The 17487-nt window shown below is 35.2% G+C and overlaps 1 protein-coding gene across 1 annotated transcript in view; it reads right to left on the bottom strand.

Annotated features, from left to right (window-relative positions):
- Positions 1-7748: 7748 nt before the first annotated feature.
- Cals (calsyntenin 1) overlaps positions 7749-17487 on the bottom strand; it is a gene marked incomplete at its 5' end in the record, with an annotated part of 32061 nt that continues 22322 nt past the window's right edge. The window contains 4 exons of the mRNA XM_088242112.1: positions 7749-9664; positions 12724-12832; positions 15639-15829; positions 17076-17226. Of these exons, the coding sequence (XP_088098238.1) occupies positions 9597-9664; positions 12724-12832; positions 15639-15829; positions 17076-17226 (519 nt within the window). The remainder of the gene's footprint in view (positions 9665-12723; positions 12833-15638; positions 15830-17075; positions 17227-17487) is intronic.

The following is a 17487-nucleotide window of genomic DNA, read 5'->3' as shown; positions in this document are numbered from 1 at the left end:
GCTCGCAGATCAGCTCAACGATTCACCGAATCACCGCTGACTCGGCTGATATGAAGCGTTGCGCACGCGTACCATCCGAACGAAACTTACAACGAACTGCTGTGAGCCGCCATTAGAAGTTTGAGCTGCAGCTCAGCAGCTCAAAGCGTTCGAACTGTCTTTTTGAACCGGTTCAAAATTGAGTTACCCACGTCTAGTCATCACGCTGCAGTCCTTAGATCTACTCATCTCTCTCTCGGCTAAGAAGTGTGACTTTCCATCTTATTTCATCGTCAAAAAAATACGATACTAATTTGATTATTCTGTTCCGTATTTTTAACCAGAAATCTGTTTTCTTTTAAAAAAATTTTTTTATTTGCTTATGATTTTTTCTCCAATAGATGATAGTTATAAAATCATTTCATGACATAAATATTAAACATATCACAACAGAAATGGAGAACATTTTAGAGAAGGGAATATAGAAGTCTAGGCATCCACAGGGCTTATGACCTGTCATTGACTAGTTTTAAAAAAATAAAAATATTTATTATGATTTATTTTTAGCATTTTACAATACGTATACCCTTAGTAACAAATACAAAAAAAAAACTATTACATTAACACAAAAAAATCCTACTAAGTACACTGTGTAACATTCACCACTCTGCCCATGTTTGAACATCCACATTTCCTCAACTCTTCCATCTGTTGACTTTTTTGTCTAGTAGGTGATTTGATTCAGCCGAATGAATCTCACCCACGTGATAAAGGTTTCAGCTTTTACTTCACAAAAGTCAACAGATGGAAGAGTTGAGGAAATGTGGATGTTCAAACATGGGCAGAATGGTGAATGTTAACAGTGTAAAGTGGGCACTTAAACCAGCCAATGACAGGTCATAAGCCCCGTAAATGCCTAGACTTCCATATTTCCCTCTCTGTTAAAATAAATTTAAACATACCTTTCCAATTGCTTTTTGCAGTGAGCGTAGAAAACATTTCCAAATAAATAAAAAGCGGTTGTTTTTTAAATTATTTTATTGTTATTACGTACATACAAATCTTTACATTTCTTAGTGCCACCAATTTCTAAAACATCCGGCCTCAAATGATCATAAAACATCTAATTCTGCTTGATTCGGAGGCGATATGTCCAATTTAGTTTACAGCTGCTGTGAGGAGTTTATAGACGACTTAAATTATCAACAAAACGGTGTCACAAAATGGCCGACAGAACAAAATGGCGGAGTGGTACGGAGGTCAATAAACCCGATTATTATTTTCTACCACAACTTTAGGTGCATCAACTCCAAACTTGTATTTTTTTCTTTAATATTATCACTTCTAAATATATAATATACGCTTAACTTATCTTACATGGACAGGATTCTTAAACTAAAAAACTAATTTTCTAGTATATATAAACATATAGATATATTTCTTGCAGCCCCAAATTACATATACTTATTAGGAGAAGAATCTATCTTTTTTTAAAACTTCACTTAACTGCGGGGACGATTAAAATAACAGTAGAGAAAATATATTTTTTACATTTTTTTTATTTTATATTTCGCGTGGCGAAGCATAGTGCCAAATTTGCAAAAAGCACATATTACTACATTTGATTGGTTAATGGAATAAAAATTAAATGCTTTTTGTTATTTTTTTTAATACAAACTTAAATCCTATTACAAATGTGATGGATTTTAAAAATTATCAAAACATAATCTTTTTGTAAATGCAAAAAATGTGGGGAAAAATATCAAATCAGATCAGAAGCGGAATTCCTAAAATAACTTATTTTAAAAAATGGCAGTTTATGAAAAATTTTAAACTGGTCAAATAATTCATTAGAAATTATTATGGCAACATTTCAAAAGGTACAATTATATTTTTTAATTCAAAAAAACATTACAATAAAAAATAAATTAATCATTTTAAAAAAACCTTTCGCAAGAATAAAAAAAAATTGTTCGTAGTTTTGTGAAATATGTACTCAGATTTAGAATCTAAATTACACACTGCCGACTTCGTAAAAAACAATAAGTTCTTATAATTAAAAATTAAACATACAATATAATAAAATTCAAAGCGTGAAAGTATAATAATTATATTCGCAAGAAATTATTAGTCAATCTTAATTAATGTTAAAATACTGGTATATAAAAAGAAAATGATTTTGCAATTCAATTTTCAATAAGTAAATAAAAAAATTTAGAAGAATAAATCTAAAATGTAGAAGCACCATTAAAAAGAAACACAAAATTGCTTTTAATATATGAAGTTAGAATTTTACATTCATCTATTTAAAGTTAATATTCTCGTAAGAATATTTAATAGTTTATAATATGATTTATCATTATGTCAAAAAAAAAATAAGTTGGGTTTTTTAATTTTCAAACAAATTCTCCCGTTTTTACGAATAAAAACTCGAGAAAATCTTTAAATAAATATGTTATTTGTTTCAGTTGTTCAAATTCTTAACTTAATTTTTAAATTTGTGAACAATTTGTTTGATTGAATTAATACATCTCTCGCAGGGGTAAATCATAGAAATCACATACGTTAATTTTGAATTTGAACAAATGAATGACATTCCACAATTATGGGATTTGTAAAAAAAAATTAATGCGTCGTTACAATTATTATTATAATACATATTATAAATACACGGATACATTACACATACAAATGTAGATACGTCTAGTTATTTAATTACATATATCATTAATGTTCTCTATAAAGATGATTATGTTGATAGTTAAAAAAATTGCTTCCATAGATATATATGTATTACACGTTATAATACATCTAGCCAATAGTCAAACACCAAATCTATTTTTAAAATCTCAGTTTAGAATCAAAACTTATCCGCTGTAAAAGCTACGTAAAAACGTCGAAGAGAATCTCACGAAGAGCTGCCAAAATAATATAATCACAAATATTAAATAGAAATATGTTTTATACACAGTAGAGCCTCGTTGATCTGCGCTAATTGTAAATACTGCAGCCGGACAAATCATTTGGATTATCAAACGTGATTCTGTTATTAAATTTCCACAGTCATTTGATTATTGCAAGTTTTTAATTTACCGTACCTCAATGGCCTTTAAGATTACAATATTTTCAGATTGAAGAGGTTCTATTTTGCGAATAAAACATAAAATAAATTGAAACAACTAAAAAAACAACATTGTAAAATTAATATTTTTGATTATGTAGTCTGCTATGTGCCCACATTGTAGAGTATTTGACAGATTTATAGATTTAATAAATATTATTTTTCAAAATAATTTCCTCAGAACGAAATTTCCCAGTGAGGAATAACCAGATCATATATATATTTTTATAACAATGGAATTTTGCGTTCCATACAAACTATAGATATAATTCGAATGGGGTGGCAGCGCCCGTAGCATCCAGGATGGTTTACACGCGTAGAGCTAGAGCCCGGCTAAATAACGGCTAAAAAGATTTACAAACTATTTCAAATATAACGAATACATAAATATAGACATGTAAAAACTGGAATAATTGGCATACGTGCATGAAAAGATGCAGATGGACAGGTTACAAGAGACTTCTTCGCCGCCTTTTCGGAGAAACGGTGCATGTAATGGTCTATGAATCTGTCAAATACTGCATTTTACAAACGAGACAATAAACAAAATTCATTATAAAATTATAGACAGTATAACAATACTAAGAAAATACTGCATTAAGTTCAAATATGCATTAAATAGGTTCAACACGGAATTAGCAAATTGAAAGCGTGTGCGTTTTGTGAATAAAAAAATATTTGATCAGTTTTATTACGAGAAGTACTTGATTAATTAAGTATATTACATACAATTTAGCAGAATCCACTACGTTAAACATGATATTAGATCTAATTGTACGAGATTCATACAATAGTATTATGCTAACTTCGTGAATTCTCGCCATTTGACAAGGCCTAGATACGGAGATTACGTATTGCACTCATTTTACTTTTAAGATACTATAATTAAATTTACGCATTGCAGAAAGTTACAAAGATGTTATTTAATCAACCGATGGTTTGGTATAAGAATATGTTCGATCAGTGAAGAGTGGACCTGTTGAAACCGGCTAACTAAAGGCATTCGAAATGAGGATGCATCGTAGAATGCTACCCATTCCACGGACCGATATGGTCAGCAATGCAAATGCAAGAATAGATAGACGGTCGCTAACTGGTATCGAAGTCCGGAAGGTGTCCTACCCGGGACACGCGCTTAGAGGAGAGAAGTACGTACGACTGCACCTAATTATAAAAAGCAAATAGAGGGTCGACGAGGTGCGGGCCGAAGCCGGGTCTCCCGGCTTCGGAACACACGTGTCTAGGTGGGGATTGGAACAGTCGAGGCGCTGTTTTGAGCTGCCCAAGACAGGAGCGCGTACTTTCGAGTCATAGTCGACATCAGGGGGACCTGACGTGACATGTAATCAAATGCCAATATGTTATTTACCAGTAGGTGATTTAATACGTAATTTTAATTGAAAAAGTTTGAAGACTAGGGTGTTTTCTATAGCCTCTAGCGTCCCTGGTTACATATTTGTAAATATGTCTCCCGTTTGTGATGTTTTAGAATCACTTTGGTTTTTTCTGAAGGCCAGGTTTGTCTCAGATCTCCAGAGATTATCGGCTATTCTAGCCGAGCACATTCCACCAAATTTACTACGTAAACGCTTCTCTTTTTAACAGTTTTATTCAATAACAAAAATAAGATATTTGAGTTTCTATGCGGAAAAAGCAATACAGTTACTAAGCCGAGTCAAATGGCCGCGCTTAATTTTGGAATTGGCGCCTTTTTTCGAAACTAGGATAATAATGTTGCAGTAATCTCGCGCGGTGACACAACGTATACACATTAGATTACGCGTTAAATGGTAGAAAAGTTAGCCCAAACTTATTTATTAGTAGATACACGATACACCGATATACCGCTTCATGATAAAAACGTTGATATGAAATTGGAAATTGTCAAGAGTGTCGTTATCTATTAATTATTATCCAATACAATAATTATGATGTTTTTAAAATTTACAAAGCTCTGTTTATTTTTTATTCTTCTTGTTTACGCTTTCGCCATAGAGAAATAACAAAAATATTTCGAGTATCTCCGAATGTAACAGAGGCTAAAATTCACCCCTTCGAGGGTTATCAAGATTGACATACATACATCACAACAGCGATGCGGAACATTTTTGAGAAGGGCTGGGCTTTTAAAAGGCTTATGACCTGTCATTGGCCGGTTTACGTGATCACGATTGAACGTCCGCATTTCCTTACCTCCCCAACTGGTATAAGTGTAAAAATTGAAACAATGGCAGCTTCTATAACAAAAACTGGGAGTGCAGGCTGTCTGGAGATCTGATATTTACTCGGTGAAAAACAAATGCCGCCTGCATAACACCTATTCGCGTCTACGGATGCGAATCCTGGCACCTCACTAGGGCCCAAAACGGCAAAATACCGAGTTTTGAGGATAGATGTCTCGGGTGTGCGCTGGTTTGACTTTGTGAGGAATAAAGTAATAAGAAAACTAACGCAGCAAACTCCGGTGACCACTGTCGTCAAGCGGAGGCATATGAGATAAAAGTGTCTGCAAACGTGTCGCATCCGCGTCAATAAAGGCTTTGAAAGATGTTCAAACACAGGCAGAATTGTCTAAAGTGGTCACTTTAACTATTTTTTTTCTTCAGAAAAATGATCTCGGCAACTGTTGTAATATATGTATGTATATAGAAATGAAAAAAAAAAAAAAACATCCATAGAATTTTCCCGTGAAATACGTACTTTTTTTAAAATGTGATTTTAGTAGCGCTGGTTGTTTAAAAATACATAAATCACTGGAAATGTATGGAAGAAATTACTCTTATTATAAATAATATACAAATGCATTCAAATAATTGCACCGACCAAACTACAATACGTATTACAACGTACGCCGCATATGACGGACCAATGCAGTGTGCTCTATGTATTATTAGATGCGTACTAGCTTTAAGATTTGACTGCTCGACGGCTTCATAATACCATCAATACTTATTTGAACGCAACAATTAAGACTTACTTTGAAAAATGTAATAGCATTTTAGAGAAAAATCCAAAATCGATATATTGGCATAGTTTCAAAGGGTGAAAAAAACTTAAAAAGACAAGTTATTTAAATTTTTAGAGTCTCCCGAAAATTGGACGATTTGATCGGTTGTGAGATATGTCCACTACAATTGTACGGATACATTTGTATAGATAGTTAAGGCGGGCAATTATTCAAGTACAAGTGTATGTAGAAATATTAGAATACAATACATCAAGTAGAAGATTACACATACATAATATAATAATTAGGTGAAGTACATCAAGTGTTCCGTTTACCGTCGGGTATAAAAGCATTCTAACAGAAGTGATAGGTTTGTTTTCAACTATAGTATTAAATATACGTACAATATATACTTTTATCTCGTTAACATTAATTTCATTACGTTAATTATTAATAATGTGCAAGTGTGACGGTGTGATAATTCTGTGATCACTCTAACACCAACATATAACACGCAGGCCCACGGAACTAGGTGGGAATATTATGGACGAGAACCCACGATTATTGCACCATCGTTTTAAATCACAACATACATACATACATACACATGTTTACAAGTAAATAATTAATGAGGAAGTTTAGCGCTATACAAAGTTACATATTATTTCCAAATCTCTTCCTTCTCCACTGCGTCGTATGGAGCTGAAACGTGGATACTGAGGAGTAAAGGCAATAGGAGAATGTTGGGCACGAGGCGACTTTATTAGGCGCATTAAAGGGACGTCGAATTGACGCGGGAAGAGGCGAGCGCTGGCCGGCGATAGGGTCTCCCGGAGGCATCTGGTGATGTCCACATGCTTCACTTAGGAGCAAACGTGGATAAGAAGAGAGAACGAAGAAAGGCAAATGCTTTACGTGTTTGAAAGGTGGTGTCGGAGACGGTTGCTACGCATTCCGTGCACTGCGAGACACTTAAACATCTCCATCCTCCGGGAACTTTCAATAAGCGAAAGTTTTCCATCGACATGAAAAGGATTCGACTGTGTTTTGGACATGTTGTAAGAACTTAGAAACAAAACTTAGCCGGAACCATGTGAGGGTTATCACTAGAGCCCTTACAGGGCACTGCAGATTGAATAAACACCTTTCTGAAACTTCCATGTGTAGGATCTGCAGTGCAAATTATGAAACACGAATAGACATTCTACGTGAATGAGATGCTTATATCTATATCACAAAATAAGCCGCATCCTCGGGGGGCCATTGGTGAATCCTAAGGATGCTAGAGCGCTCACCGCCTACCTAATAGCTGGATACTGGAAGGAGAATTTCGCAATATGAGAACACTCGCCTTTCGCTCAACAACCAGGCTCTTTACCTAAGCTCGGAGGGCGAGAATTGATTTATGGGGACCCGTCACAATCGGTCGCAGTGACGTCAGGAGCTTGTATAGCACTGACCCGCATTTTCCAGAATAAGCAATCAAGAGGGTGGTCTCTTACAAGTCGGATCGATCAGATAACGGGGTCCTCCGGTTCGGGAGCGGGAGGAATGGAAGCGCATCATACACCTAGTGCCAGACATTCCCGGAGAAGCTGTTTTAGTAAGCGCTCGTTTGACCACAGTAAAAACATTTAAAAATTAAACCCCTAGTAAAAATAGGCAGAGATTTAGTGGGAGATAAATATTGCGGTAATAATGTTTATTTTTATTACTAAATTTCCTCATTGAGATATAATGGAATGCGCTAAGTTTAAAACATAAACGATAAACAGGTAATCAACTTTAAAAATATATTCAAAACAATTCAAATGCAAATATTAATTCTGGCAACAGATAAATGCCGTAATCGCAAAAATTAACGTACACAAATAACTATAATAATTCAATTTAACAGATTCAACATGTTAAAAAGATTGATAATCAAGAAAAATTGTATATCGGAGCGTCTCGGTTTAATATTCCCACGTAATTTCGTGTGCAAAACCAACCAATTTTACAAACGAGTTTGCTTATTGAATACCGCACATTTTGCCAGCTTTACGCGAAAAATTACCCAGAAAATGCAAGCAAAAAAGATGTTGCATTTTTTTTCAAATATTCATATGTTTACGCTGTTGAAAACACGATTGATTATTCGCATCGAGCGTTTAAATCAATAAATAATTTTTAAAGCAAGACATAGATAAAAAATATCTAAGCTGGAAAAATCGATCCGATTTTATTTTATATGTATTCCTCGTTGAATCAGCATAGGTGTCGAATCTTAAAGGAATCTGACGAGATCTGTGTCAATTTTCCGTAATACACCAATGGTTGAAATTTGATTATAAATAAAAGATGTAATTTCAGATGTCGTTTTGAGCTTCATTATTTCAAGTATGAAAGTTAAATGCGCGAATGTGACGCCGTCGTATGTCACAAAAGTAGACACATTTTCAAGACACAGTTGGACACAAGAATAGGAGAGCTGGTCCGTCTTTAATAGCCCAGTTCTTTAAAGAGCTAGGCTCGAAGGGAGAGATCTAGCTAAAGATGTGAAAGCAATCGCTCCTGTTAGAAGCTAGGCTCTACGAGACTACATAATGACCGTATTACACAAATCAGAACAAAAGAATTGAGTTCATTTTGAATTTTTAAAAAGATATTTTGCTTTGAAATTCGAGTGCGCATGCGTAATAGGCAGAGGGCATACGCGAGCAGATGTAATGCTTTAAAAAATATAATGGAATCCGTCATCTTCAAAAGTCTAATATTTGCATGCTTTTTATTTTAATATCTCCGAGTGGAAAATAAAATACAGTTTCACATGTAAAATAGAACAGGAATCAAGTAGGAGAGTTTTTCAATCGATAGCTACTCTCAGGTAAAAATCCTGAAAAAGTTAATCGAGTGGAGATAAGTCTACTAGTCTGGTTAGAGCGTTTGCCTACCATGCCGAGAGTCTCGGGTTTGATTCCTCGCAGGATCGACATAAAATATTTATTTAAAGTTTCTGGACTGGATCCACAACAATTAAGGGTGGGGGGATCAAAATCAGCATGGTTCTAAAATTCATCATTCGCATATAAGATTTAAAGCGACTTGTGTATTGCTCAACTGCGAGACGGGCAAATATCTCTTTCTTAAAAGAGCTGAAAGCAGATAAAACACTGCCGAAAGAGACGAGAACAGTCTTGAAAAATTAACATTCACAGGAGGGGTCGAAGAAAGATGGACTGACCGAATCGGGACTGCCACGAGAACGTCAGTGGCCGGAGGACAACAATCAAAGAAGAAGGATGGTCACGACCCTCTGCAGTGAGGAGAACGACGCAGATGAGATCATTTCTCTGATTCGTGTAATAAAATCTTCAGATTTGATTAATGGGAACTGGCGACAACAGATCTGAGTCAATCATTCAATTGGTTCTAGCGGGTTTTCTGCGTAATTATTCGCGCGTGTTGCCGGCGTGGTCTGTGTAGTTAACATATATATTATTCTGTCTGTTTAAGTACCAACATTCACAATTATCAACACACCCCCCTCCGCGGTAGCCCCCCCCACACCTACATGGTAGAGTTGTCCCACTCCAGCTGGTTGACGTTCTTGTACTTCTTGCGATTGTTTATAGTAACTGAAACAAAGTACCACTCATATTATTACACTGTTCAATGAAAATGCGCAACATGCCATCGTCTTAACTTGAATACAAAGTAAGTCATTCTTTCCCGCATTTAAGATTATAATTGAAGACTTTTCACCCTACAAAATAGCGTGTTAAAAGTGATTGTGGGAGGGTCCGAAGTGTTGCGGGACACCCGCTGGCACATCGCAGGTTTAAACTGTGCAACCCGGTTACAAGCTTAGACTATACCCTGTATGCATAATCTATAAGAGTGAAAGCGCTACAATTAAGGCTGTAGTCCGGTAAAACGCATGAAAAATTAAAAAAAAAAATTACAATTTATTGCTCTAATTTTTACCGTGCGTAATAAAACTGTTTTATACCCAATTTCCCATAGGGCTGAAATTCCTCATTATTATTTTTTTTAATTAATCAGCAAATTTCATGATGTATATTTACTGTTTGAAAAATTGAATTTTCGAAAATTTAAAAAATACTTTTATTGATGGTAGAATAATTATCTTAGTCATTTAGTCATTTTGTAACAGAGTCAAAATTTTGTTTATAGTGTTCCAAATCCAAATAAGTACTTTGTTTATTACACATGTATATGTTTACCCCCTCCCCTCCGGCAAAGCTTCAAACATAACTTTTTTTTGCCATTTTCTGAAATTTCAAGGTAAAAAAATTCAATGAATTCAATATTTGAATTTGATTTTTTGCATGTCTCGAATGCTTGTATTTCAATTATCTAAATGTTTCAATTATTCCCATCATTACTAAAGATGGCTCCTGCAATGGTAGCCAAGACGTCAGAACAAATCCAACACACACGGCATCACCCAAAAAAGAAACATATAAATCGAGAACCAATGGAGAAAAATCTTTCTTGGATTTTTTTCTTGCAACGGGCGGGAAGCAAACTGCGCCTGACATAGTAATCCATTAAGAAAAGCCAACTAGATTATAATTCTCCAATATGGTCACCTTATCAAACCACTTTCTCAGATTCTATTGAGAGAATTCAGAATAAGTTTCTTAGATGTATTAATTTTAAGATGGGTTTTTCTACTAATCAATTAAATTATAACAAAATTTTAGACTCTCTTAAATTAACAAAATTGCAAGAACGAAGAACATCGATCGATCTTACGACTTTATATAAAATAATAAAACCTATGTTTGATACCCCTGATCTACTGAAATTGATTTCATTCTATGTACCACCTAGGTTAAGCAGAATGTCTACAATATTTTATTGTCAAAATTCTCGAACGGTAGCTCAATATAACTCACCTATGTTTAGATTACAGAATACCGGGAATGAATATGCATCTTATTTTGATATATTTAGTTTTTTTATTTATTTATTTTTATTATACGCCTCCACTCGTTTGCGAGTGATTTCGGCTCTTAGAAACAAGAATAAGAAATTTAAAGAATATACGCTTCAGTGAATGACAAAAAAAACCCATACCCACGAAAAAATATAATATAATGTGAGGTAAATTAAACTTCTTAGATTTTCACGGCCGTTAAGATGCACAATAAGTTTTTCTGGGTTATTATGCCGTGTGTCATTCGTACTCTCTACCGACGTTTCGGATCGCGTTACAGCGTCCATCATCAGGGTTGATGTTATTTGTGTATGAATATGTGTTACGTTAGGTACTTAGAATTTTTACCGTGTCGTAGTCGTTTTTGTGTGATGTTATGTATTTGGGACTTGTACCGTACCGTACCAGATGATGGGATGCGATTAAAAACATCCTGGTACCCAGTCATAAAGAAATCGCATAAAGATTGCAATGTAACACAGATTTGTGATACGGTATAGATCCTAAATACATAATGGTACACATTAATCTAAACGACTACGACACGGTACAAGTCCCAAATACATAACATCACACAAAAACGACTACGACACGGTAAAAATTCTAAGTACCTAACGTAACACATATTCATACACAAATAACATCAACCCTGATGATGGACGCTGTAACGCGATCCGAAACGTCGGTAGAGAGTACGAACGACACACGGCATAATAACCCAGAAAAACTTATTGTGCATAATGTGAGGTAGTTCAAATCAGTATGAAAGAGTTATGTGACAATAAAATATTATTACCGTCTAAATTAAACGTAAAGATACAATGAAATTTTGGGTCAAAAGTAAAGAGGGACATTCAATTAGACTTATTATTTAAATTTTGCAAATAATATTTAGCAAATTCAAATATTTTTATTATTTGTCCTTAAGAATTCAGTCAGAAGTGAATAAGTATCCAAATCATTCTGGGCGAGCAAAAATTTTACGTTAAGAGGGAACGTATTATATTCTTCACAAATATTTTGAAGGAATTCGCTTCTTTCGTAGAGGGGACAGTCAAAAAACAGATGATCTAATGTCTCATCATCATTTTCACAGACACATTGCCGAAGTAAAGACACCTATTCTCGATAAATGCGACAGAGCAAATCAACTTCAGGAGATTGGGTTGGAATAGTTATAATTTGATTGATTAATGTATTTTGTTATTGTATAATTACTTTAAAATATGTATGTATTTCAAGTAATTTATAATATGTATAGTACGAGTATATCATATTCGATTTTTATATTTTTATTTTTAAGCACTCTTTATACCACATATATGTAAATGGCAGAAATGCCGTATATAAATAAATATAAAAATATCCAGTGTTTTATAGGAACATCGATAAGTTACAAATCGCCTTTGCTACGGTGACACACACAGTAGCAATTCTAGATAAATTATGTACAAGAAATGAAACACTGGTTCCGTGCAGCTTAGCCTTGCGTGGATTTCAACGAGCGGTGAAAGTGTGAGGAGTGAAGAGTGTACAGGCATCAGTAAAAGTGCGCTAGAAGCACTAGGCCTATAGAACGTATGGTTCTTACCTTAGAATATGATCATCCTTGCTTTTGGTGACTGGTGAATGCAAACTTAAAAATGTATATTTATTAGTAATCGATTGCCTCGGGTAACCCTAGCCTCCTACTGCTCCGTACTTTGTCGGAGTGATAATAATAATGCTCACCATCGTGGTCCTCGTCGTCGGAGGAGTCGTGCTGGCCGTCCGAGTCCGAGTCGGAGCAGCTGTCGCCCTCGGAGCTGTCCATCTCGCCGCCCTCTTCTTCGTTTTGTTGCTGTGACAGTAATCGGGTAATTAAAGACTGTTCAAATTACAGTAAAACCCCTGTTGTACGTTTTTCTAGGGAGCAACAAAAAAGTGTAAAACTGAGGAAAACGCTTAAGTTAGGAAATGAAAAATGTATGGAAAAAATGAAATTACATAGAAATATATTGTACTAGACTATACTAAGTATACTGCAGAAAAAATGTTTAAAAAAATTTTTAAATGCCACAATTGTGAATTATTCATATTTTTTCTATGATTTCATTAAAAATATTTTGTATTTTTTCAATCAATACTATGTGTTTTTTTTATTGAATTTAAAAAAAAATGTTTAAATAATTTTACATAGGTATTCAATCTTAAAAACATGAAAAAAAAATCATTTTATTTGCATAAAATTTTATTTACAGGGCACCACTTTTTTTAGTATGGTAACACAGAATTTCAACTGTCATTTACATCGCAGCAAAAATATTTTACACTTTTATGATAACTGTTTAAATATCTTACCTACCACAGCCAAAAATCATTATACTTACATAGGACGGAAGCTTTTCAATAATTTACCACAAAATCTACGTCAAGAAATAAACTACGGAAAATTTAAGGATAAATTAAAGAAAAGCTTCTTGACATAATCAACATTAACTGTATTTTGAAAATGGAGATGTATGTTTAATATGTGCCTGTGTTTATAAATTTATAAATTTTGTGTTTTTATTTTAATATTTTTTAGTGTTATATTTTCTCATTTTTCGTTTCTTTTTTATGTTATTTTGTAAACTTGCCAAACACAAGAGCCAGACTCTTTTTTGGCAAGTTCAACCTTACGTGTCCCATTTTTATACTGAATGTATTGTTAATTGTTTATTTATGCTAATAAAGGTTTTTATTTTTAAAAAAAATCTTCTTTTCACATTATGTTTATAACTTTTAATTTTTAACCAAATTTTTAAACTTTCTACATCGTAATTCATTGATGTAAAGATTTTATTCTTCCTAAACATGCGTCAACTGCATGTTACAATTTAGTAAAATGCCAAAATTAACAAAATGGTCAATTACACCTACTTTGAATTTAGTTAGAGACAATAATTTACACATATTTTTATTTGCCTCGATTTTATTCTCCATTCACGCGGCGGCGCGCGGCTCAACGTCTTTTGACAGATTGAATGAGTTTTCGTAAACGTAAAACCGGGGTTATGAAAAACACAAAAACGTTAATTAGGGGATATTTGAATGAGAATGTATGTAAAAGAAACGGGACTTTAACATTTCGGCGTAAAAAGCGGGAAAACGTAAAATTGAGTAACGTAAAAACGAGGATTTACTGTATTAAAATACTAGTCACTCAAAATAAACATAAACACCGACAATGTTTTTGGTTCGTCCAAATTTTTGAAGGACTTGAAAATCGATAGTTTGCACTTAGTCTCAGCAAAGTATATAAGAGTGGACTATATATAGCCCAGTCAAAATATACAAAAAAAAGGCAATTGGTGAAATAATTCCAGAGTTTTGGAAATAATATTTTAGACTCGGGTAATGTGTGTCAAAAGTCTCTGATGCAGTGGCGTCTTTGATACCAAATTTCTAGTGAAGCTCAGATTTTAAGAATAATTATAATATATGTAAATGTTAAGTAGGTACCTACAGTAAATAACACGGTAGGGACCATGTTTGTAGGCATCCTTGAGCATTTTTATTTTGGTTGCTAGTTTTTTTATCTTCATAATTATTATTATTATGGATAACCTATATAGCGCCATTTTCGTAATAAAATACCTCAAGGGCGCTTAACATAGTGATTCTATTGTAAAATTAATTTAATTGAAGTTTTTAAATTCGTAATTTAATACAAACAATTCATTTTGTTGTCACATGCTACGGATTTATTCAAATGATTTAGAGAGAACAAGTGGGTTTTAAGTTTTTTCCGAAACATCCTCTCACTTTCACAGCCTCGCACCTCTGCTGGGAGAGCATTCCATGCCATAGGGCCTGCGACTGCAAATGCGCGTTCACTAAATTTAGTGCGCTGTTTGCGTAGAGGTATAATAATTTTTTCTCTCGCTGTAGACGTAGCTGATCTAAGCGTGAGACGCCTATCAGCTAGTTCATCTGGAATGCATAGTTCCCTTAGATATTCCAGAGCAGAGTTGTGCAGAGACTTATACATAAGCCAATAGAGTTTGTCTTCGACCCTCTGTGGAAAACGTAGCCAGTGTAGTTCTCGAAGTAGTGGAGTGATATGACTGAACTTAGAGATTCCGAAAATATGTCTCGCTGCGGCATTCAATACAGATTGTAGGCGAGTCATTTTGTTCATTGGTAGACCTGCATAGATACCATTACAATAATCGACTCTAGACACTACAAACGCATTTACTAATTGATGGGCGGCATCAACCGGCAAATTTTGTGTTGATATAATGCGAAATAAAATACATATTAGGTGCTGGTGAATAGCAATGATTTCTTGGTGAGGCTCAGCCTCACTTGCTTCATATGCTCCTTCGCCCCTGCCCTGATGGGGGGGTGAGCTCGAGGAGGAGGGGGGGTTTAAGGGTACTATTTTTCAGTAAAAATAATTCTAAACATTTTCGTCCAATGATGTTTGGTTACCGAGCTATGGGCTTCTCAAGTTTGGATGCCAAGGCAAATTGCATATTTCAGCGTTCAAAATCCTTCCAAACTAATTTTATTTGCATACGATAAGCGTTTACACGGAAGTAATGTGTGTGGAAAATTATTTTAAGTTTTACGGAGAAGGAAATGTATGGCGTGATAATGTGCGATGGCGAGCCACTCACCGTCTCCATGGGGTTGACAGTGATGGTGAGCGCCGAGTCGTCCCAGGTCATCTCGTGGTCGGGCGCAGGCGGCGCGAGCGGCGCGGGGCGGCGCGGCGCGCGGCGGGCGCGGTGCGCGCGTACGAGCGCTGCGCCCGCGCCCAGCAGCAGGAAGCCGGAGCACACCACGCCAATCAGCAGCGCCACGTGGTCTGGGAACACGCCACCCAATTATGGTACATCGGAAAATCGGAAAGCTGACCGTGGGTCACCGAGACTGTTTGTTGTTTTTCCGATTCAAAAGAAATATCAATTTATTGTTGCTGTCGGTAATAATCAACGCAACAAAAGTTTCTCACGGATGTTTGTATTTGTTTCCGACTTATAAAAATTTAACCCCGTACAAAGGGGAAGTTCAACGATTTTCGAATATTTTTTATTTAATAGACTATTAAACTAAACCAAAAATATTTTTGTACTGTTCTCTTCGGTGAGTTCCACTGATTGGTGAATTGGCTTACCATAAACCGGAAATCTATCACAACACTCTAATATTGGTTGATTCAGAAGAACTAGTGATCTAGCCCAAAGTAGTTAATTTAAATATTTTAAAAATGCATCTTCAAGAAACTTTGCCATACAGTTCAATGCTCTTATTTTTACCGCACGTAAAAATGCATTTTTTGAATCCAAATTCCCATAGCACTGAACTTCCTCATTATAATTAAAATCCGCTAAACATCATATTGAAAGGAGGGAGAGTACCGGGAACAGAGTGAACGGTGCACTTAAATCAACCTTGGCAAATGAATGTTGTAAGAGGCAAAATTAGCAGTTCACAATGGAGTCCGGGTCCCGACTCTGATGTATAAGAGCGAAGTATGGACATGGAAAAACAGGGATGAAAATGGGCTGAATGCTGACAAAATGCGATCTCTCAGGCGAATGTGTGGTAAAACTATGCACGATAGAATGCAGAAACAGAGGAAGACTGAGAAAGACATGGCATGACCAAATCCAAAACATACTTGAAGATGGACATGTCGAAAGTCGGAATACTCGACGCGCATGCATAAGATGTATGAATGTAGAAGAAGCTAGATCCGTATGCAAGGATAGAGTGATGCGGCGTTCTATCCTCTCTGCCTACCCTTACGGAGAAACGGCATGATGGTTTGTTTGTTCGCTAAACGTCAAAAAACATGGCTACCACGGAAACCTGTTGCTGGTTGCCTCAACATAACAATGATATAATTTATTGGCTATCGCAAACAAGTGGTCACATAAACCTGTGACGTAAAGTAGTTAATTTGTATAAACTTTTCATATATTTTGAAAAAACTTTGCTAAATATATTGTCAAATTTTTGCGTGTAAGAAAACGTTTTGTAATATATAATTTCCCAAATCATTAGACCTATTCATTATTGGTTAAATATTTTAATTTGATCGCACTCACTGTTCTGTTTCCCGGAGCTGGTCTCCAGAACCCTGGGCGAGAGCATCTCCACGGTGTGCGAGTTGAGCTGGGCGTGCGCCGCGTACTGGCGCTGCGGCAGGCTGTGCTTGTCGGCCGCCTTGTGGACCTCCGGCGAGTGCGCGTGGCTCTCCTGAGGGGGAAGAAGAACGAGTGGACTTCAGTGGGATTCGTGGCAGAATATCGGGATACTCAAGCGTTAAATATACTTTTTCTCATACATATAATATGGATGGTGTTAGGCGAAAAAATTTGACTTCACTGTCAAGTTTAATAAATAAAAAGTACCTAATAGGAAAAAAAAGGTTTTGAAATTTTTATATTTATTATTTTTTAATATAAAAATTTAACAAAAAAGTAGGACAACACATTTAAAAAAAAAATAAATAATGCA

Source organism: Micrasema longulum, unplaced genomic scaffold, assembly GCF_059751315.1.
Source record: "Micrasema longulum isolate JH-2025_06_02 unplaced genomic scaffold, ASM5975131v1 h1tg003324l, whole genome shotgun sequence".
Lineage (NCBI taxonomy): Eukaryota > Metazoa > Arthropoda > Insecta > Trichoptera > Brachycentridae > Micrasema > Micrasema longulum.
The sequence above is the reverse complement of the archived record's forward strand: the minus strand, read 5'-3'. Positions and strand labels throughout refer to the sequence as shown.